We start from the raw sequence: 22,291 nt of genomic DNA on the forward strand, positions 1-22,291 counted from the left end.
CTTTTTTCCTTGCTGTGTTCCTGTCTTCTTTTATTTTAATGACTACAGGTCCTAGTAATTAACAGTACCAATTCATTGGTAAGGAACTAAATTGCTTTTTTTATCATGGTGTCATTTAAAAGAACAACTTTTGCTTACTATTTGTGGGTGAGGGGAACAATACTATCTTTTTAATGAAGGAGAAGTCAATATAATGTACCACCAAACATCAATGCAATAAGGAGTCATATATAACTCCACTTATGTTAGTTGACATTTGGTTTTGCAGTATCAACATATTCTTCAAACTGGGATTTCTCTATTGCAGAAAAAATAAGACAATAATAACTATGGAGAAGTCTGTTTCATACATTTGTGAAGAATATTATTTTCTTGATTTTCAACTTGTTTTCAGAAATAATTGTTTTAATATCATAATTCATTATCTAGTATGCAGTGGATATCCACTATGAGGAAAATAGAACAAGACGATGATTACAAAGGTGCAAGGTCTGAATATTTTCTGTGCAGAACATCAAGCATGTCATCAAGTAGGAAAACCACTGCAAATGATCCATGGATGTAGTGAGATTTCCATCACCAACTGGCTGCATCACAAATCATCAATGGTTGTTTCTTGACTTTGTAAAGGAGTCATTGCCTATTTGGATTCTTTAGCCGATCGCAGGAATAGCTGCTTTAGTTCACTGTGTCAGTGGAAATGTCATAGGCAAATGGTTACACATTTACGATCATGAATACTAGGCACGGCGACCCTTCTCACGTCAGAGTACATGTGGCAAGAAAAAAATCTGACCAGAATTACAGTTGATTCCAACTCTGGCTGACTTGCCATTCCCCTTCCCACCCCACCATCTCTTCCTCACCTAAGCGAGAATTTCATATTTACAATACTGCATGGTTTTTCCCAGCTCTTGAACTTGTCTTTTGGAGGGCTTACCTCCCATGTAAAGCAGTGGTGTTTTGGTTTCCCTCTTTTGGCCGCCATTCTCCCCAAACTAAAGCTAAAACATGGGCAGGTGGAACCATCCAGTCTCCTTATTCTGGCAAAGAATCTTTATCAGTTGCAAAAAATATTAATAGAAAATGAAACCCCATTGTTAAGGGATGCTATTTGTCATCACTTTGCCCTGTGTCTAGAAATAGTAACTTCTTGTCATCCCAATAAGAGTGGGTGCAACTTGCATCTTCTGTTGTGTCATTTTCCTGAAAGAATGGAAATGCCTCTGGCATGAACAGAAGCACAAGAAACACTGAAGAAACAGTGGGATGGTGTTTGTCGGGCAGAGGTAGATGAAGGTCACGACAAACTTGGTTCTGGTCATGTACCTTAAAGTCATTAAGAGGTCAGTGGAAAAAGAGCTCATCTGATACGTTCTTCCCCTTGAGTCGTCACCCACCCCTCCCCCTCCAGTCATGGCTCCCTAACCCTTCTCATCCCACCCCCAGCTCCACTGAAATCTAGAATCCCCCACTAATTAGGCTTTACCAAAGCTCACTTCTATAAGTCTCGCAAAATTCAGTGCAGTTAATATGCGCCAGAGCCACTGCCCACCCACTGTCCCCAGAAATAGTACCATTATTTCCATAAATTAAAAATGCTGTGCCTGTGTGTGTGTGCACGTGTGAAAGTGTGTTTGCATTTGAATAAAAAACAAATTTCAAAAAAGGAACAAAAACTGGAGAATTTTGCATTTTTGGTGGTTTTTTTTGTATTTGCGCAGACCATTTTAGGATTTTCAGTCTCAACAAAACACTATTAAAACAAAGAATCTAGTAAAATATTTGTGCATGTTCTGCTAAACAATTCTAGCAATTTTATTAAGCAATACCTTTATTATTTTGAATATTCTTAACAGACTGGAACAAAACAGTTTTTTTTTTTTTTATTCAAAACAAAATATGCATACTGTAACGCGTGTCGCAGAGTTAGGTATGATGCAGAGATTAAAGTTTTGTTTCAACATAAACAAATGCCTGGGGGAATTTCATAGCTAGAAAGTTAAGAACTAAATTTTGTTCGCTAAGAGGACCTTTTCCATGGTTTTCCTTCATCTGCCAGCTATACAGCAATCATCCCTGAAATGCAGTTCCCGAGTGTAGTTAGAGAATAGTAAAGAATGTGAAGTGGTTCTTTTAAAATTATTTGTTTTGTTTGTTTGTTTTAAAAACAGCCCTTATTAACTCTTCCTTCCACTGATTCTACTGTAAACTCATAAAAGCCTTTTTTTTTTTTTTTTTTTTTTTTTTTTTTTTTTAGAAAGCAAATTCATAGACACTCAGCAGGTAAAATGTTCCCACAAAAAGAAAAAATACAAACAGAGCGATCCGATTTCTCCTCTTGTCTTCAACTATCTAGAGCATGTGAGAGTGGTAACGTTTCTGTACTTGAATGAAAATGGCTAACCTAGTTTTTGAAAAGTTCTTTTTGATAATGCAGAATTGCATACACTTTATACCTGGAGTAATTAAAAACTGTATGTGGGGGAAATACTGGGGTGAAATGGTCTAGATTCTGTATGCTGCAGGTGTCTGAGCACGTCTGCAAGCCCTCCACAACGAGGAGGAAAGGAGGAAAAAGAAGCCCAGATTTGGGTCCTCAGAATCCTGTTCCTGTGACAATGGCCAAAAGGTGCTCGTGTAGTCCTGCAACAGAACTGAAATCCCAGCGAAAGCCCAGCCACCTGCAACTTCAGGGCAGGACTCCCTACCTCCTTACACCCCATTCTGGGCAGCTGCTTCCAGCCACCCGACCAGTGAGGAAGGCCTGGGCCCTTGGAAGGGGGAGCTGGACCAACCGAGTTCACGGTAGTTTTCTTTGCTTTTGTTTTATTTTCAACGTAAAGATGTGCTAACTGTCTGACCCCACCTGTTATGGAGAGCACTTGTTTGTTCGGCTAGAAAGGGCCCCCCTGGGTCTGCTCCGTTGCGGGTTTGTGCAGCAGCGGCTCAGGGGCCCAGCGGAGCGTGCACTGCGCCCACTCACGGCAGCTGCGACAAGGACAGAAGCAAGCGGATGTCGTCTGCTGTGGGCGGGGAAGGCCCGGGGTGGGCAGGCTGGGAGGGGCGTGGGTTCCAGAGGCAGGAGGGAGAGTCAGGGAGTTTTTTTATTTTTATTTTTTTGTTGTTTTCTTTTTTTTGTCTTTTTTATTTTTTTATGATTTTTTTTTTGTGTGTTGTTGTTGTTTGCTATACCGCGAGGTCATAGCCGTCATTCCGCTAATAGAAACTGACAGGACATGAGACAGAACTATCTGAGGAACACACACAATGACTAGAAATATATATAGAGAGAGAGACAGTGAAAAGACTTAGTTTACCTCTGAGAAACCATCCCCCCAAATAAATCCTGTATTAACAAGTGCAAAAACAAACCAAACAGATAAACCCAAATCAAAAGGAAAGCAAAGAAAACCTCCAAACATTAAAACACAGTGTATAAAATGGTGTGAGAAATTGAAGTCACTTTCCAGCCTTTTAGTCCATAAAAGGCTGTGTGTGTGTGTCCTTGTTTGGATTCAGGCCCCTCTTTTCCAGTTTTGCCCTCCAGGCCCTGCATGAAGTGATGCGCGGGTCGGAGCACCCAGGCCGTGACGCCGGTGGCCAGGGCGGCGGGCATGCTCCAGGGTCCAGCGTCCTTACTCCTTGCTGGCCGAGCGCTCGTCAAGTGCGTGGACACCCCCGAAGCCCAGGGCCGTGGCGTTCTGCGCCGCCGAGGCCGTGAGAACTGTGTGAAGGAGTATCAGCACGAGGACACACAGCCTGAGTCTGCTGGGGCCCAGCCTGGGTGCCGCTGAAGCTGGGAGCGACGTCCTGGGACAGGAGCCGCCTCTGTCCACCGTCCCCTTGGAGGGGGTGTTGGATTTTGCCTCTCTCCTGACGTCACAGCATTCTGGTTCATCATTGGTTAGAAAGGTTTCGTAGAGCCCTGGGGGGTGAAGAAAGGGCAAGGTTAACAGGCGAGAGGAAGATGGGTAGGAAGGCGCTCAGAGCGGACGGCAGCGGGTACTTTAACATCTGATCCACAACATCTTACGGCAATGGAACATTTTGTAAAGGAGAGTCAAGTCCATACAATCTGGGTCAATGGTCAACCGTGCTCTCAAACCAGTACTTTTAGGTTCCTCACTGCTCTTATTGTACTCTTGGTGGTCATCCATGAAAGTTCTGGGTTGTGATGAATACAGGATATAAGATTTCATTAGGTCAAAACCAGAACCTAAGGTTCTGGATCAACTTGGTGACCAGGAACATTCAACCACCATTTTCTCTTTAACAGGAATGTGATTAATTAATGCAATGCGTAAAGTGACACCCACTAGTTATGAGTTAGCATATTTAGCATATTTTATTTATGAAACCACCAACCAATCATAATACTGGAGCTACAGGAACCATGTTACTAATCGCTTCCTCTCAGGAACCTCACCAAGGCTCACATCTCCCTTTCTTGGTGAATGGGCTTAACATCTACACACCCAAAGCGTGACCATTTCCATTTGTAAATACTTCTCTTATTCTTCCATTTGCTATTCTATTGATGACTGCCTACATTGAAGCCTGTATTGTCTTTTGCCTGGACCACTGAGGGAGGAGTCTCTGCCTCATCCTTCTCCCTTTCCCATCCTCCAGCATCACTTTTTAGTGATTGTGGGTCTAGCTCACTCTCTCGCTCTCTCTTACTCTCTCTTCCTTTTTTCTCTTCCCTCATCACAGAACCTCTCCTCTTTCTCCCTTCTCTTTCCCCTTCTTCCTCTAAAAACACACATCGTTCTTATTTTTAAATTGATAAGTGGAGACTTTCGAAGTGACGAAAAAGAATAAAACAACTGGCTATCTAAACCTTCCAATCTCGTTTCTTGCTAGATTATAAAATTTTTACATGGTCGCTTAAGCCATTTTGTATCCTTTTTTTTAACTTGACTGAAACGTTTTTTCATGAGATTTAGTATGAAGTTCCTACACAAATTTTATTCTGTTACTCTCAAGCTTGAAAAACTTAAAAATGACGATAGAGTAGTTGTTAGGGTTAAATACGATGTTGTATGCAAAGTGCTTGGCTCAGTGCCTGGCACAGAGAAATAACTTGAAAAATTTGACTACTGTGAATTATAATCACTATTAATAGTGCCTCATTGACTCGACCTTACTCATGAAATCTAGTCTCCTTTCCTCTCTCTCCAGACTCACTGCTCAGTGCTCCAGACACCCTTAACTCTTGGCTGATCTCAGAACACGTGACACTTCCACCCACATATGTACCACGGCTCAAGCTTTCTTTCTGGAATTTTCTCCATCAATTCATAGAACTAACTCTCATTTCTCCTTCAGGTTCAGCTCACATGGAATTCCCTTTGTGAAGCCTACATTCATAGTCCTGGGCTCCTAGTGCATTTTGTGTAACACTTCAATAGAGCAATTATTATTTTTTCTTTTAATCACAATTGCTCATTTTCATGTCAATTTCCTTACTTATGTGTCACCATAAGAGCAAGAACTATACAGTATCAGCCTCGTGTTCCCAATATGTTGCAGAATGCCTGAATAAAATAGGTACTTAACGAGATTTGTTACACGAATAAGCTCAATATATATTTATTCAATAAAGAGTCTATTAAATAATATACACTGCAACCTTCAGTTTCTTTAAAAAAATGACCACGATATCCTTATAATGATGCTTACAATATTCATTTCTTCTTAGGCATTCAAAGGTAAACTTCACCTTCGCCTAGGTAGAATATGGAAAAAAAACTGAATTAATGAGGTCTGCAGCTCCGACATTTTTATTGTATGTATTTTATTCTTTTTTCAAATAAGATACCTCACTAGTAGACTAATCGTTTATTGAAGTATACGTTTTCCAAAATTATATTCTACAAAGAAGAGAGTTTATAGTTCAGATTATAACAATAGAAATCTAAAGGTCATTTAGGTCAACATTTTAGAATGTTAACAGTCAGAATATCTTTAACAATGTCATCCAGATAAGAAGCTCTTCCAAAGTTGCTCAGAAGCCAGCTCACTGATTTAGACCTAAAGTCATTTCAGAAAAAATAAGGCAATTTGTTCAGGTCAATCAATGTACTCTTCTTTTGGACTAAAAAATTAATACTCTTTCTTTTTACATTGTCCATCTTTTTAATAAGAATTTTTATTCAGAGTTATACATGCATATTGTAATCAAATAATTCTACAAGATATTTTATAAAAAAAAATTCCTCCACCTCCTCCATCCCAAACTCTTCCTTCTCAGAGGCAAATATTGCACTTTTTTATTTGTTTCTGTATTTCTGGAAATAACCTGTTTTATGCTTTTTGTGATTTTTCATTTTTTATCACTATCACTAGTAGATTCCTCCCCCCCCCGACCCCGCCCCAGGACATGTGAGGATAAAACATTCATTCTGCACCTTCTCCAGCCCATAGGTGACCCCCTTCCTCTATGGTAGTAAGTTTAATACTCGGTGTTCCTTTATTGGGATGCTGTAAAAACAATTCTCAACTCAGACGTGCAGTAAACTTTCATTTTCCATTCCAATTCCACTTTGTTTTTCCTAGAGCTAATACTTACTAATTCTTAGAGTTTTCTACGTAGTTACTAATTCAGCACCCAATACTTTGCCAGCTCTTTCCTATCAGTTGTATTTTCCTGAAGAACTATCTCCTGGAGTCTTTTACCATCTGGACTGGTGGCTTTTATGCCTAATGCATAGATTCCAGCCTGAAAACTCCAATGAACCTTCCTCTTGGGGATGCTGGCTGCCTCTTTCCCATGGATTTCCTATCTCCTGTTCCTTATACCTCTTTGCTTATTTTGGTGGACTCAGCATCTAGTATTTTCATAAGGACAAACTCTTGGGAGTAAATTTCTGAGAAGCTGTATGCCTAAAAATGTTTGCCTCATGTTTAATTGATTGTTTGGCTGAGTATGGAATTCTGGCTTAGAAATTCTTATCCTTTAGCTTTATTTGAGCGATACTCCCATATTTAGTTGTTGAACCTCTGGGACCTGTCCTTTAATTTTCTTATCATCTCCCTTGTTCATCACTTCATCCCTTGCTCTGCTTTCTGGAGGATTTGGTGAGCTTTACCATGAAATAATTTTTACTGAGTTTTTCTTTTTTTAAAAAAAATCACGTTTTAATTTCCAAGAGCTCTTTTATATGCTCTGAATTTTTTTTTTTTGAAGTGACTGTTCTCATTTCACAGTTGCAATATATTCTTTTATCACTCTGAGATTTTTACAGCACTTTTGTCGTGTTTTATTTCCTCCCTGCATGCATTCTGTTTTCTCCAGATCGCTTTTTTCTTCTTTGTCTCTTACTTTTTACGTGGGAAGCCCTCCTCATGTCTGTCACCCAGTCCAACAACTTTCTTCAACCATCTCCAAAAAATAGTTCCCCTCCCACAAAGAAATATGCCAGCACTTTTCTCTGGAGAGGGAGGCATGGGTTATGGAGATCTGACTGCCTCATATACAGACTTCCACCTGGTCTCCCTTATGTTGTCACCTCCTCCAAAGTATTTCATGCTGTCAATTTCTGTGTCTGGAGAGAGTCTTGGATGGAAATCTGGTTGACTCTTTGCTTCCTCTCTGCTGCTTTAGCATTCACTTTTCTAGGTGTCACCAAATCATTTCACATGCACCAATTTTCTTTCTAGTTTCTAAGAGGGTTTGGTTGTTGTCTCCTTATCCATTCTTCTGTCCTTTTGGATTTATGCCTAATAACGATTTCTTTTCTCTTGGGTCCGCCTAGGAAACTTTACTGCACTTTTCTCTACACCGGTCTGCTTTGTCCTGATCTCTGACTCACTCCTCCAGCCAGGAATGCTGCCTGTGGCTGGATTCTGCCTCAGTGTCTCCCCAGAAACTGAAGACACAGGGCACCTGCGAAGGGCCAAGCCAGCCTCAAATTTTTTTCCCTCTGCTGAATCCTTGTTCCCTAACTCCCTCACAGGTACAGTTCTGAGTTCTCTCTAGTAAACCGTCTGGATACAGATGCTTCCTGGGAAAGCCTACCTATAGCAGCCAACTCTTCCTCATCCTTCAAAGAAACTATATGAACATATTACCAAATGAAAATAAATAAGTTCTCAAACAATCTCATTGCACAAATATATAAGAGATTGGGATTAGGAAAGGAAAAGAGCAATTTTTTCAGTTAATGAAATGTTGTTCTTCTACAGTTTGCTACAAAATGTTCTATCTGCAATCTCTAATGAATCATTACCTATTTGACATTGAAAATAATAGTAGCAGCAATTATTCTATCTTATAGTACCAACCTCATGAATTATTTTTGACTTAAATAATACACATAAACTGTCTAGAACAGTGCCTGGCAGGTGGTAAAATGTCACGTAATATTAATTATTCCTCTTATAAGTTGGGATAAATAGTAGAGTCAGAATTTATTGTTAGGAAGGGCTTTAAAGAACATCTAATTCAAATTCTTTTTCTGTTTTCAATTAGTCTAAGCCACTCACAGAAAAGCCTTATTTTTTACAGCTCAAAACAATTATTCTAGTATAGTCAGTATAAATAACATCTAAGTACAGGAAAGACATTCTAAGGAAATCCTTAAAATAAACAAATATTATTTCAATATAACCCTTTATTATCTCAGTAATTTACATTTTGCCATCTTTAAATCCAGGAATATGAGACTAATTTTTCAAATATTTGAACTAGTAATATGCTTTACAATATCTTTCCAAATGCAAAAGTTTCTAAAACAGTGAAGTAAAAAGAAGGGGGAAAATTACCCCAAACCTGATTTCATTAGGATGAAAAAAGAAACAAGAAGAAACTGTTGGAATTTGTTTCCTCAACTTTTTATTAACACGGACACACATATACAGTCAGACCTCATTTTATCGCACTTCACTTTATTGAGCTTCACAGATATTGTGTTTTTTACAAATTGAAAGTTTGTGGTGACTCTGCCCAGCAAGTCTAAGGTGCCACTTTTTTCTATTTTTCATTTGCTCACTTTGTGTCTCTGTGTCACATACTGGTAATTCTTGCAGTATTTCAAACTTTTTCACTTTATTATATTTGTTATGATGATCTGTGATCAGTGATCTTTGATGTTACTACCAAAATTGTTTTGGGGGTGCCACAAACTGTGTCCACATAAGATGGCAAACTTAATCAATAACTGTGGTGTGTTTGCTCCACCGACTGGCCATTCCCCGTCTCTCCCCGTCTCCCTCAGGCCTCCCTATTCCCTGAGACACAACAATATTGAAATTAGGCCAATTAATAACCCTACGATGGCCTCTAAGTGTTCAAGTGAAAGGAAGGGTCACATGTCTCTCACTTTATATCAAAAGCTAGAAATGATTAAGCTTAGTGAGGAAGGCATGTTGAAAACTGAGATAGGCTGAAACCTAGACCTTTTGTGCAAAACAGTCAGATTGTGAATGCAAAGGAAAACTTCTCGAAGGAAGTTAAATGTCTACTCCAGTGAACACAGGAATAATGAGAAAGTGAAACAGCCCTAGTGCTGATATGGAGAAAGTTTGCGTGGTCTGGATAGAAGATCAAACCAGCCACAACATTCCCACAACATTAGGCAAAGCCTAATCCAGAGCAAGGCCCCATCTCTTCAATTCTATGAAGGCTGAGAGAGGGGAGGAAGCTGCAGAAGAAAACTTGGAAGCTAGCAGAGGTTGGTTGATGCGGTTTAAGGAAAGAAGCCATCACCATAACATAGAAGTGCAAGGTGAAGCAGCAAGTACTGCTGCAGAAGCTGTAACAAGTTATCCAGAAGATCTAGCTAAGAGAATTAATGAAGGTAGTTACACTAAACAACAGATTTTCAATGTAGATAAAACAGCCTTATACTGGAGGAAGATGCCATTTAGACTTTCATAGCTAGAGAGAAGTCAATGCCTTTAAGTGTCAAAGGACAGGCTGACTCTCTTATTAGGCGCTAAAGTAGCTGGTGACTTTGAATTGAAGCCAGTGCTCATTTACCATTTCTAAAATCCTTAAGAATTATGCTAAATCTACTTTGCTCATGCTATTAATGGAACAACAAAGCCTGGGTGACAGTACATCTGTTTACTGAATATTTTAAGCCCACTATTGCAATCTACTGCTCAGAAAAAGATTCCTTTCAAAATGTTACTGCTCATTGATGACGCACCTGGTCACCCAAGAGCTCTGATGGAAATAGACAATGAGATTAATGCTATTTCCATGTCTGCTAACACGACATCCATTCTGTAGCCCGTGGATCAAGGAGTAATTTTGACTTTCAAGTTATTACTTTTAAGTAATAGCTTAAAAAATTCATTTTGTAAGGCTGTAGATGCCATAGATAGTGATTCCTCTGATGGATCTGGGCAAAGTCAATTGAAAACCTTCTGGAAAGGATTCACCATTAGAGACACTATTAAGAACATTCCTGATTCATGGGAGGAAGTCAAAGTATCAACATTAACAGGAGTTTGGAAGAAGTTGATTCCAACTCTCATGGATGACTTTCAGGGGTTCAAGACTTCACTGCAGGACGTAACTGCAGATGTGGTAGAAATAGCAAGAGAGCTGGAATTAGAAGTGGAGCCTGAAGATATGACTGAATTGCAGTCATCTCATGATCAAACTTGAAAGGATGAGGAGTTGCTTCCTATAGATGAGCAAAGAAAGTGACTTAACGTTATCTCCATTCATTTTACATCTCTGATATATCATTGTCCATTATTTTAATTTTTCTTGATCTTTTTATATTTTTCTCTGCACTGTGTTCTACATCTAAGAATTTCACAATGATTGGAAAGGAGAGTTCCAACCATTTACCCATATTGTCAGATCTGTAGTGCTTGGTCTTGCCTTCATCCTCATACAATAACATTTCCAAACATTTTAAAATGTTTCTTTACCATTCCCTTTGTTGTCTATCACTTGCTGTGTGAACTTAAGTGCGTATCTTCTCATAATTTGTTAAATATGTGCAGTTATTAATTCTCCTAGAATTACATTTTTAAAAAATCACACACACTTGGACAAATTTGTCTAATTATCAGGATCACTGATGAGGAAGTTATCTAAATTTTGCTTCCTCCAACTCCTAATCCCTCATCATTTGGGGGGGCTATATAATCAGATGTTTGAAACTTATTTATTGTTAAATTACTAACATTTTTATATCTTCCCTCCCAGTAATGATTAATAACATTTGCATATTGTTTTATATGTACCTTATTCACGGATTATTTGGTTGCAATTAATAGAAACTCACTGGAGCTAATTTAGGCAACAAAACAAAACAAAACCTAGAGCAGCTAATGGGAGGAATATGTGAAAAATTCAAGCCTATTCCATGAGACACAAGACTGAGAGCACACAAGGGAACATGAAGAACTAAATTAAGAAATAGCATGGCCATCAGAACTAAGGGTGCTCCCTACAGCACTGGAATGATCTCTGTTTCCTGCTGCCCATCTCCCTCATTTATCTTTGGGCTTTTTCATGGAGATAGGACTTCATTGTTTTGTTCTCTTAATTCAGTGTCATAGGGGACTGACTGGAATTGCTGGGTTCCAGTGACATGCTCCTGGGGATGCAGATCGACGTGACTTATTTGACTGGTTTATGCTGGTCTCATCAGCCACACCAGAGAGAGATTCCCACAAAACAAACATAGCTGTGCATGTTGGTTCACTCTCTGAAAGAAAAACGTGAAGTCAGGGTTTTTCTTTCTGGTCAAATATGATATTTTCCACCTTGGAGCTTGCAGGCTGTTTCCTTCATTCTCAAAATTCAAGAATGTTTGGAATTTGATCTAATTTCCTTAACTTTGCCAGAATGGGAAGAACCACTTTAATCTGCCAGTAAGAGTGTCTCTAAGCTCAGGAAAGATATTTCCCAGTCTTCGTTTGGTTGTTATTTCTTTTGTTTCCTGTGTATTATGTGTTTTCAATTTATCACATTCCTTCTCATCATTTTTATAGTTTTGGTCTCCACCTTGGACTTTGCCTCTGTCTTCTTCAAGCTTATCCTCCACTGTGCTTACTTCAATCTCTATATGGTTGATACTACACGTGCATAACATATTTGCAATTGTTTTCTGTTGCCCTGCAATATATATATATATGTATTATATATATTAATCTAAATTAATTGTTATGTTTGCCTGCTTCCCAGCCAAATTTCCTTTCCACGTTTCTCCCCTTGTTTTAAAGGGTCTATATGCCCTTGAATTTTATTGAGAACAGATGCTTTCTAAAATTACCCTTGTAGTAACTTTTCTTAAATATATGCTATCATTCTGTCTCTCAAACTCTGTCTTCCTTCTTTTATGTGAAGTATATTTTATTAGGTTCCATATTTCATTTCCTCTGTGTTAAAAGTTGAATAGATTTGCCCTCCAAATATATCTTAAAGACCTAAATCCTAGTACCTCAAAAGGTGACCTTATTTGGAAATAAGGTTTTAAGAGACTTAATCCAGTTAAGATGAGGTCATTGGCAGGGTGTGGAGGGTAGGCGTGCATAATCCACTATGACTTTTGTTGGTTTTTGTTTTGCTTTTTGTTTGTTTTTATGTTGGGAGTGAGTACCTTCATAATTCTATACAGTGTGTTCATATGTCTATTTCTTAATCCAGTGATTTTAGGTCATATCTATTCTCAACTGACAAAGTTGAGTAGATTCATGTCTGTATAGTTCTCTCCTATCCCATTAATCTCATATTTGACCAGCCACTGCTTTTGTTCTAAACTATGGTTACATCTTCTTACATGTTTTCATTCTGTATGTTAATTTTGAAAATTGAAAGTGAAAGAAAAAAAATTCTTAGAGTTCATGTAATGCCATTTCATTACAGTAATATCATTCAAAGAATTTAAAATATCAGGCAAAATAGATGGTTACTTTTTACATTTTATCAATTCATAAAAATCATAAAAATTTTAGATAGCTTTATATTTGACTCACGATTCTCTTGCACATTTTTTCTGAGATTCTAGTTGTCTTTCATTCTTCATATAATCAGGAAAAATATTATATCTTCATCCCTATGTCACTAAATCCATTTCATAATCATAACAATTTCCGTGTTCTAATATGAACAGGTTATTTTCAATGCACAGATATTATCTTATGATTTATTTTACTCCACCACGAATATTGAGAACCTACATTACCCTCTTTCTTGTAATACTCTTTTGTTCTACTAGAGTAAAACTACAAGTAATGTTTCAGATGGGATATGTAGAAGGTAAACTTTCAAGAATATACACATTTAATTGAAACAGACTTCATTCTCCTATTTGAAAGACATTTTGCCTGGGTATAGGATCCCAGACTCACAATCTCTTCTTCTGATAACTTTGGAGGCATTACTCATTGCGTCCTAGGGTCCAGTGCTGTGGGAGAAAATTATGACTGTATTTGTTTCCTGTCGATGTTGTAGCAAATTACTACACATAAGTAGCTTGAAACACCACTCTATTATTTACTCACACTTCTGTAGGTCACAATCTAGGAGGGTTGGCTGGTTTCTCTGCTCAGTGTTCGCAAGGCCAAGATCGAGATGCTGGCAGGGCTGAAGTCCTTTTCAGGGTCTCCAGGGGGAAATTCACTTCTAAGCTCATTCAGGTTGCTGGCAGAGTTTGGTTCTTCATGCTTCTAGGACTGAGGTCCTTGCTTGCTGTTGGATGGGGCTGTTCTCAGCTTCTAGAGGCCATCCTCATCCCTCGGCTCCTCCTCCTCCATCTTCAAAGCCCACAGTGACAGTGTGGAGTCTTTCTCATTCTTCTAACCTCTCTGACCTCTCCTTCAGCCCCATCTTACCTGAATCTTACACTGTGTCTTTATGACTGACTCTGCCTTCTGTGCTTTTCAGAGCCTGTGTGATTAGACGGGACCCACCTAGATGATCCAGGATAATCTCCATATCTCACAACCACAACCTTAATCATAGCTGCAAAGTCCCTTCTGCCATGTAACACATTCACAGGCTCTGGGCATTAGTTCATGGGCCTCTTTTTTGGGGGAAGCCATTATTCAGTCTAACACACTTCACCCTCTGGCTCCCAAAGACTCACATCCATGCCACATGCAAAAACTCTTCATCCTATCCCAAGGTCCCAAGTCTCAACCCAATACAACTCAAAGTGCAGAAATCTCCCCTAAGTCTCATCAGTTCAAAATCCTCAGATTTCATTATCCGTATCACCTAAATTAGGTATTGATGTGACTCTAAGCATAATCCATCCCAGGATAAAATTCCTCTCCATCGGCGAAACCAGAAAGTAAGTTATCTGCTCCCAACACACGATGGTGAGACAGGCATAGACTAATAGTTGCAGACATTCTGCTCCAAAAAGGGAGAAGATGGAAGGAAAAGGGGGTCGCCAACCCAAATCAACTTTGAAATCTAGCTGCACAAACTCCATCAAGTTTCCAGGCCTGCTCATGTTTCTCTGCGATTCTCAGCTCCACCCTCTGGGCTCACATCTCTGTCCCCTAACTCATCTTTCCTTTCTTATGAAAAGTCGCATCTGTGTGCAGCTGAGTAGTTTCACTAGCAAGTTTCCGCCAGTAGAATTTTGAGGGTCCAACAGCCTTCCTTCCCTTCATCCTGTCTCTGTCCCTTTCCGTCCAAGCTGGTAGTGTTTTTGCTAATATAAACTTCTCCATTACTTTGTGAGACTACTATCTATGTCACAAGGGTTTACCCCGTTAGACAAGAAGCTCCCCCACAAATCCTCCCTAGATAATCCCTCCTCTACTTTTGGCTACTGCTCAAAGGGCTGAGGGGAATCCATGAGTCCCACCCTTAATCTCTTCAAAAGCCTTTTGTATAACTTAATATTCTGACCTTCCAAACTTTGTGAGGTCTTAGAATGGTTGTACAGCCATACCCTCAGAAGTTTTGTTTGGTTTTCTCTAGAGTATGCTTTCCTGACCACAATTTTTTTTATCTTTTGCCATCTTGGTAGACTGAGATTTTCCCAAATCATCAAATCTATTTCAGTGGATTCTACCGTTTAATAATTCTTCTCTCAGCGTATCTCTCTCCTTATGCATTTTATTATGAGTAGCAAGAAAAAGCCAGGTCACACCTTAAACATTTGCTTGGAAATCTCAGCCATAGAGCCAACTTCATGACTTAGCATCTCTGCTTTCCAGATAACTGCAGGACGCAATTCTGCTGACCTTTCTGATACCATTGAAGATGTTTCCAATTTCCATGAACATGTTCCTCATTCCTTTCTGAGCCCCCACTGGCAGGCTTTAACGACCATATTCCTACACCCTGTTCAAGGCAATCTGGGCTTTTTCTATCATGCTCCTCAAAAGTCTTCCAACTTAGGCCAGTGCCTGGTTCCAAAGCCACTTGCACATTTCTAGGTATTTGTTACAGCAACACTCCACTTCTGCGTACCGAAATCTGCGTTCACTTTCTATTTATAAAAAATTGTCACAGACATCACAGTGGCTTAAAATGGCATACATATATTATCTCACAGTTGTATAGGTTAGAGCCTGGGTTGGTTATGACTAGTGTCAAAGTGAAGTAGAGACATAAGTCAAAACCAACCCAGGCTCTAACCTATAGAACTGTGAGGTAATACATGGATGCCATTTTAAGCCACGATGATGTCTGTGACAATTTTTTATCAGGCTGAAATCAAGGTGTTGGCCTTGATTATCCAAACTGGGTCAGGAGTCTGGCAGAATTTAGTTTCATGTGGCTGTAGCACTGAGCTCCCTGCTTTCTTGCTGGCTGCCAACTGGAGACTCTCAGCCTCCAGAGACCACCTGCATCCCTGGCTCACGGCCCTTTTCTCCATCTTGAAATCTAACAACAGTGGGTTGAGTCCCTCCTACACCTTCCATTTCTGTGATTTCTCCTTCTGCCTCATCTTTCTGGCTGATACTTCTGTATTCCGTGATTACATTGGGTGGACCTAGATAATCCAGGATAATCTCCCTATTTTAAGATCAGCTGATTAGCCGTCTTAATTCCATGTGCAAAGTCCTTTGAGCCACGTAATGTACCATATTCATGGGCATATCAAGAAAGAAGATCATAGGGGCTAAAATCTTGGCTATGACACAGATGTTAATATCCTTCTCATTTCACTGAAGGCTTGGGTTTGTTATCCTCAATGAAATCTCTTCGGATATTTCATATATTTGTTGTTTTCGAAAATTTCAAGAAGATATGTCTACACGTGGTTTCTTCATAGCTTCTTCTGCTGGTCCCTTTCAATCTGACCATGGTTTTCTTCCACTCTGGAGAAATTCCTTCTAGCATTGCTTTGATAATCAATTCCTTTCCCCACTTCCACCTTCATACTCTTTTTGCTTTGTTTTATCCAAAAAACCTCATATGGGGTTGTCCCGGCCCTTCCATATAATGTTTTACTCTCTTGTCACCTTTAGTTGTCAAGTCTCTCCAAGAGGCAGAAGTCTCCTCAGGGTGAGTGAATGGAGATGAAATGGATGAATTGCAGCTCCCCTCCTAACACCCCCAAAAGGCATTACTAAGAAGCCTTCCTCACATCCACCCAGGGAGCTCATTCAATGTCTAGAAAGTCGATCCCTGGATTTTGTGGGCAGACACCACACTGCATAGACAGGAATGGGGATGATCTGTTGGCTCAGATATCTGCTCAGAGCCTTTAATCCATCAGAGAATTTCTGGTCTTTTTGTTCGGCTTTCTCTATGTCCCCCAAACAACCCATGATCATCAAAGGGTCCTATTGGAAGAACGGTTCCCACGTCTGCTGTGGTCTTTTTTCAGAGCCTGCTCTGAAGGCTCTCACAATTCTGGTTGCATTCTAGAGTCCTGCATTTGCCTTTTCTCTTCTGTACATTGTTTATTTAAAAATTTTTTAAAAATTATTTTTGGCTGCGTTGGGTCTTCGTTGCCGCGCGGGCTTTCTCTAGTTGTGGCGAGTGGGGGCTACTCTTCCTTGCAGGGCTTCTCATTGTGGTGGCTTCTCTTGTTGTGGAGCATGGGCTCTAGGCACGTGGGCTTCAGTAGTTGTGGCTCGCAGGCTCAGTAGTTGTGGCTCGCGGGCTCTAGAGCGCAGGCTCAGTAGTTGTGGTGCACGGGCTTAGCTGCTCTGCGGCATGTGGGTCTTCCTGGATCAGGGCTCGAACCCGTGTCCCCTGCATTGGCAGGCGGATTCTCAACCACTGCGCCACCAGGGAAGTCCTCTGTATACTTTTTAAAACAGTCTCCGTTTTCACTGTGTCCCATTTTCTAGGTTCTATAGCTTCTATGAATGTATCCCATTTTGTAGTTTTTACTTCAATTTCAATAAGAGTTAGAGACAGGTGGGAAATAAAAGCCTGCTTCAGCTTGCCACCTTGAACCAGAAGTCACACCCGCACTTAAATGCAATGGTTTACTCATCACCAGGACCATTTTTTGCCATCATGTAAATCCTGAGAGTTGCAAAAAATAGTTTTTGAAATTAGCATTTCACCTTTAACAGCCCTTCATTTTATATTTGCTGCAATAGTGGTTTCACACGCATATAACCTAGGATTTATTTAGAAATAACTTACAAAAAATATAAAATTAGCACTAGTATCCAAATTGTATCCACTTTTTTAAAGGTAAAAATAACATAAGTGACCTGTAGAGATTTTGCTAATTTTCTAGGATTATTTTATCATTGGGCTGGCAAAACAATATAAAATGAGAAGTCAGTCTCAGAAATTTAGAAACAAATTTCCAAATCATATGACCATCTGCAGAAAGAATGACTTAGGAGCATCTATATATTTACAATCTTTATAGTATCTTTTTTAAGCAAGGGCAAATTTTAAGTAATTAAGGTATACATTTGAAATAGATTAGTTTTTTTTTTTTTTTTTTTTTTTTGAGCAGAGTGGTGGCAAATGTATCAGATCCATATGATGAATTTTCAGGCTAACATCACACTGAAATCTAACTACTCCATCTTTCCTCTAAACACCTAGCATTCTGCTTATGTCCCAGAGAACAATAAATATTTGTTTAATGAGGGGAAGGAACCAAGGGATCATGAAGTAATACTCTGAGTTGTAAAAGACTGTGTTAATGCGTTGAATATATTAGCACATGGATATAACACAATAGTAAAATATAAGTACACGTATCAGGAAGAAAAGTGATACAGACTCTCAAGAATGGGCCACACAAGTACCTGCCTATGTAAAGGTCATTCAGAATAGAAAGCTAAGTGCACATTAGATAGAATAGAGATTGTTTTAAAAATGGAAAACCATACGCAATGAAATTAAAATCAAAGGCCCACAATAAAATGGCAAAGAAGTTCTACAAAGAATTCAGTCATTTCTTAAGACCATAAGCTAAATTGAGGGATAAATTAGGCATTCAAAATGTCTAGAAGCTAAGCAGATAATTTCCTCAACGATGGGTCCTAAATTTTTCTAGGATTGTACTAAAAGAACAAAGACTGTCTTCTGCAGTCAGAGAGAATACAGTCTCAACAGAACTAACACATGATGTTAAATATCACATTTTCATGGTTATCTCTCCTAAAATGGTTACAGTGATATTTTTAGTTATGAAAAATTTATTCTAAGAAAATAGGGAAGAAAAAAAATTCATGGATGAAGAAAATATTTGCTCACCAAATATATCATTTAATTTTCCACTCCATTCCTGATGATGCCTTTTAGGGTGGCCTTGATGTAGACTTTATAGGATGGCATGGAGGAAAACCATATCAGTTCCCAGAGGAGTGCAGCTGTTAGCATCTGTACAAACCATGAGAACATTGTAGGGCTCAAGGCAGGGGGTGCTGGTGGGACAGAAAGACTCATGTTCCTCTTCCTATTCTGATAAGTTCCCAAGTATCAGGGACTTGTACCAAGTGCAACTAGTAAAAGTCACTTGAGGAAGGAATAAGAATCTTGACTCCTCTTCCATTCCTGTGAACCAGCCATGGTTGCTAAGTGCTTTCATTTTTCCACTTGGGCTCCCCTCATAGATGGGAAGAGTGTTTATGGGATTTCATGAGGTGAATTTCAAGGATTCAGAGAAATGCGTTGAAGTGTGTCATATGAATCTACATTACAGGAGGATGTGAAAAACTGGATCTCTCACGGATGTTTCCGTGGCTTCATGTTGAGTGCTAGCTAGTTCAGCATTGTTACCCAAGAAGAAAATTGTATGGTCCTCGTTAAGAACATTACCTATTGTGTTCTATTTCTATTTATTTGTGTTATTTTTCTCTGTGAAGTGACACGGTGAGGATCACATACTGTAAATCAGTGTCATGTTTTTGTAGATTACCCAGTCTTTTTTTAATTTGGCAATCTTTAGTAACTATGACTCTGCAAAGGAAATATCCTTAAAAACAGGAAACTACGTAAATAAGTCTGTGGCTGCAGAATCTCAAACCATGACTTGTAATTGAAGAGACAGTTTTGCTAATGCTTTGATCCATCCATGAATGTATTTAGAGTACAAACAACATTTCCTGCTTTTCTTTCTAAAGAGAAAAACAGACTTTCTGTGTAATCACAGAATACATACAAAGCTATCCCAATGTCTGTGTCCTGCCTACACAGACACACATTAATGGCTTCAAGGCATGAAAACACCTCATAAATAGACCCGGACTTCAAAAATATGCTTTTTTAAAATGAGTTAGGGGAAAATTATTTTCCTAATTTGATCACCAGTTTTTGAAACATTAAATGTGAACAAAAGTAGTTGTGATTTTCATCAAAATATTTTTACTCAAAGATAATGCCAAAACTTAACTTGGTAGTACTCCGACTCTAAGGAAAAGCCAATATTCTAGAATCATTTATAGACAAGAAAATTGTCTCAATATGTTAGAGTTGACATTAAACTTAACAAAAAGAATATTAACTAGAATGATTAACTATCTTTATTTGTCAGATGTGAGTTGACAAAGAAGTTTAAAGTAAAAGAGATATAATTATTCTTTTTGGGGCGGGGGAAATAATAGGATTTAACACTCACTTATGACTCTTACTTGAGAGACAGAGAACATCTGTTCTTTTATAATAACAAAAGCATATATTCGTTCAATAGTTTTGATATCTACTGGTTTTCTGCTGATTACACTTTTAAAATATATAGAGAAAGACACATACATATATAGTAAAATGAGAAAATATTAAGATGAGAAAAGATTAGAATGAGAAACTGAGAAAATATGAAGAATAACAAAAATGAGGTTTTGAAGTATGTATCTCTCAGAGGCAAGACAGCACAAATGAATATTCTGAGAAGCCAGGCTCCTTGGGCCCCTTGTTTCCTACAAGAAAACAAAGATGCAAGAAAAGGAAAATGTGCACATGTGATGACAGAAAGAAAGAAAAAAGAAAGAAAGAAAGAAAGAAAGAAAGAAAGAAAGAAAGAAAGAAAGAAAGAAAGAAAGGAAGGAAGGAAGGAAGAAAGGGAGAGAGAAAAAAAGGAAGAAAGAAAAAAGATTATATATTAAATTAAGAATTAGACATTAGGAGGTGATATAAAAGAGAAAAAAGACCAATGTAAAAAAGTTCAAATACTAGTATTTAGTGACTTGAAACAACAAGGATGTGTAATATTTTGCTTACTCATTATAATACGTATGTCCACAAAGGAATGAGAAATGAGAAGTATAATACACCGCTGGCAAGAATCTATGTCGTTAAAACTTTCTGAGTTTTCGGCAATAAATATCAAAGGCCTAAAGTTTTGCATGCGCTTTTACCTGCCAAGTCCAATTCAATGAGTTTAGGGAAATGAATCAGAAGTGTATGGAAATACTGCAGCACAATGGATGGACCCAGAGGTTATCATACTAAGTGAAATAAGTCAGAAAGAGAAAGACAAATACCATATGATAGCACTTATATGTGAAATCTAAAATATGACACAAATGAACCTATCTACAAAACAAAACCAGACTCACAGAGATCAGACTTGTGGTTGCCAAGGGGGAGGGGGGAGGGAGGGATGGATTGGGAGTTTAGGATTAGCAGATGCAAACAATTATATATAGGATGGATAAACAACAAGGTCCTACGTATCATACAGGGAACTATATCCAACATCCTGTGATAAACCATAATGGAAAAGAAAATGAAAAAAATATATATGTATAACTGAGTCACTTTGCTGTACAGCAGAAATTAAACACAACATTATAAATCGACTCTACTTCAATAAAATTAAAAAAAAAAGAAATGTATGGAAATAAGTATGCATATATGTTCTTAGTAGAATTTTTTTTTTTTTTTTTTTTTTACATAGCAAAAAAATGAACATGAAAAGAAGTCCGGTAATTAGTAAAACACTCAAGTAATTTACATCATAATCATATACTGTATTATCATGCAAACATTAAATTATGCTATAGGGGCTTCCCTGGTGGCGCAGTGGTTAAGAATCTGCCTCCCCCAGTGGAGGATTACTGGACTGAATGTCAATATTATGACATAGTATGAGTGTGTTTCATGTTTGGTAATTGCAATCATTGTTGCTTTTGTTGTGGTCATCCATGTACAATGCTTGGTGTCAGTCTATTTATCTCTTGTAAAAATAAAATACAGTGTGTGTGTGTGAAAAAAAAAAAAAAAAAGACTCTGCCTCCCAGTGCAGGGGATATGGGTTCGAGCCTTGGTCTGGGAAGATCCCACATGCCGCGGAGCAACTAAGCCCGTGAGCCACAACTACTGGGCCTGCGCATCTGGATCCTGTGCTCCGCAACGGGAGAGGTCGCGATAGTGAGAGGCCCGCGCACCACGATGAAGAGTGGCCCCCACTCGCCGCAACTGGAGAAAGCCCTCGCACAGAAACGAAGACCCAACACAGCCAAAAATAAATAAATAAATAAAAATTAAAAAAAAAAAAAAAGATGGGCAGAATGGATGGAATAACCAGATGCCTACTCTTTATAAAAAAAAAAAAAAATTATGCTATAGAAGCATATTTAATCATTCAAACTATTCATGGTATAAAATGTTGTTTTCCTATTGGTGGTAGATGATGGATTTTCTTATCATATTCTTTTTGCTGATGGACACTTACTAAATGTTTTTTTTTTTTTTCTTTTGGAGTCTTAGTTGAGGCATGCGGGATCTTTCGTTGTGGCACGGGCTCTTTGCTGTGGCTTGCAGGCTTCTCTCTAGCTGTGGCGTGCGGGCTTCAGGGCACATGGGCTCAGTAGTTGTGGTGCGCGGCCTTAGTTGTCCCAAGGCATGTGGGATCTTAGTTCCCCGACCAGGAATCCAACCCACGTCCCCTGTACTGGCAGGCGGATTCTTTACCACTGGACCACCAGGGAA

General features: G+C 38.8%; 1 protein-coding gene across 2 annotated transcripts in view; it reads right to left on the reverse strand.

Annotated features, from left to right (window-relative positions):
- Nucleotides 1-1,796: 1,796 nt before the first annotated feature.
- Nucleotides 1,797-22,291, reverse strand: part of NALF1 (NALCN channel auxiliary factor 1) — a 592,162-nt gene continuing 571,667 nt past the window's right edge. Inside the window, exons 3-4 of one of the 2 annotated variants that reach the window (XM_082366244.1) lie at nucleotides 5,686-5,731; nucleotides 3,793-3,928 (exon numbers count right to left, since the gene is read on the reverse strand). In XM_082366244.1, the coding sequence (XP_082222370.1) occupies nucleotides 5,709-5,731 (23 nt within the window). In that variant the 3' untranslated portion in view covers nucleotides 3,793-3,928; nucleotides 5,686-5,708. Of the gene's footprint in view, nucleotides 3,929-5,685; nucleotides 5,732-22,291 lie in introns of both variants that reach the window. The other variant, XM_082366243.1, reaches the window with a different exon arrangement.

Source organism: Balaenoptera borealis (genome assembly GCF_965194805.1).
Source record: "Balaenoptera borealis genome assembly, chromosome: 18".
Classification (NCBI taxonomy): Eukaryota; Metazoa; Chordata; class Mammalia; order Artiodactyla; family Balaenopteridae; genus Balaenoptera; species Balaenoptera borealis.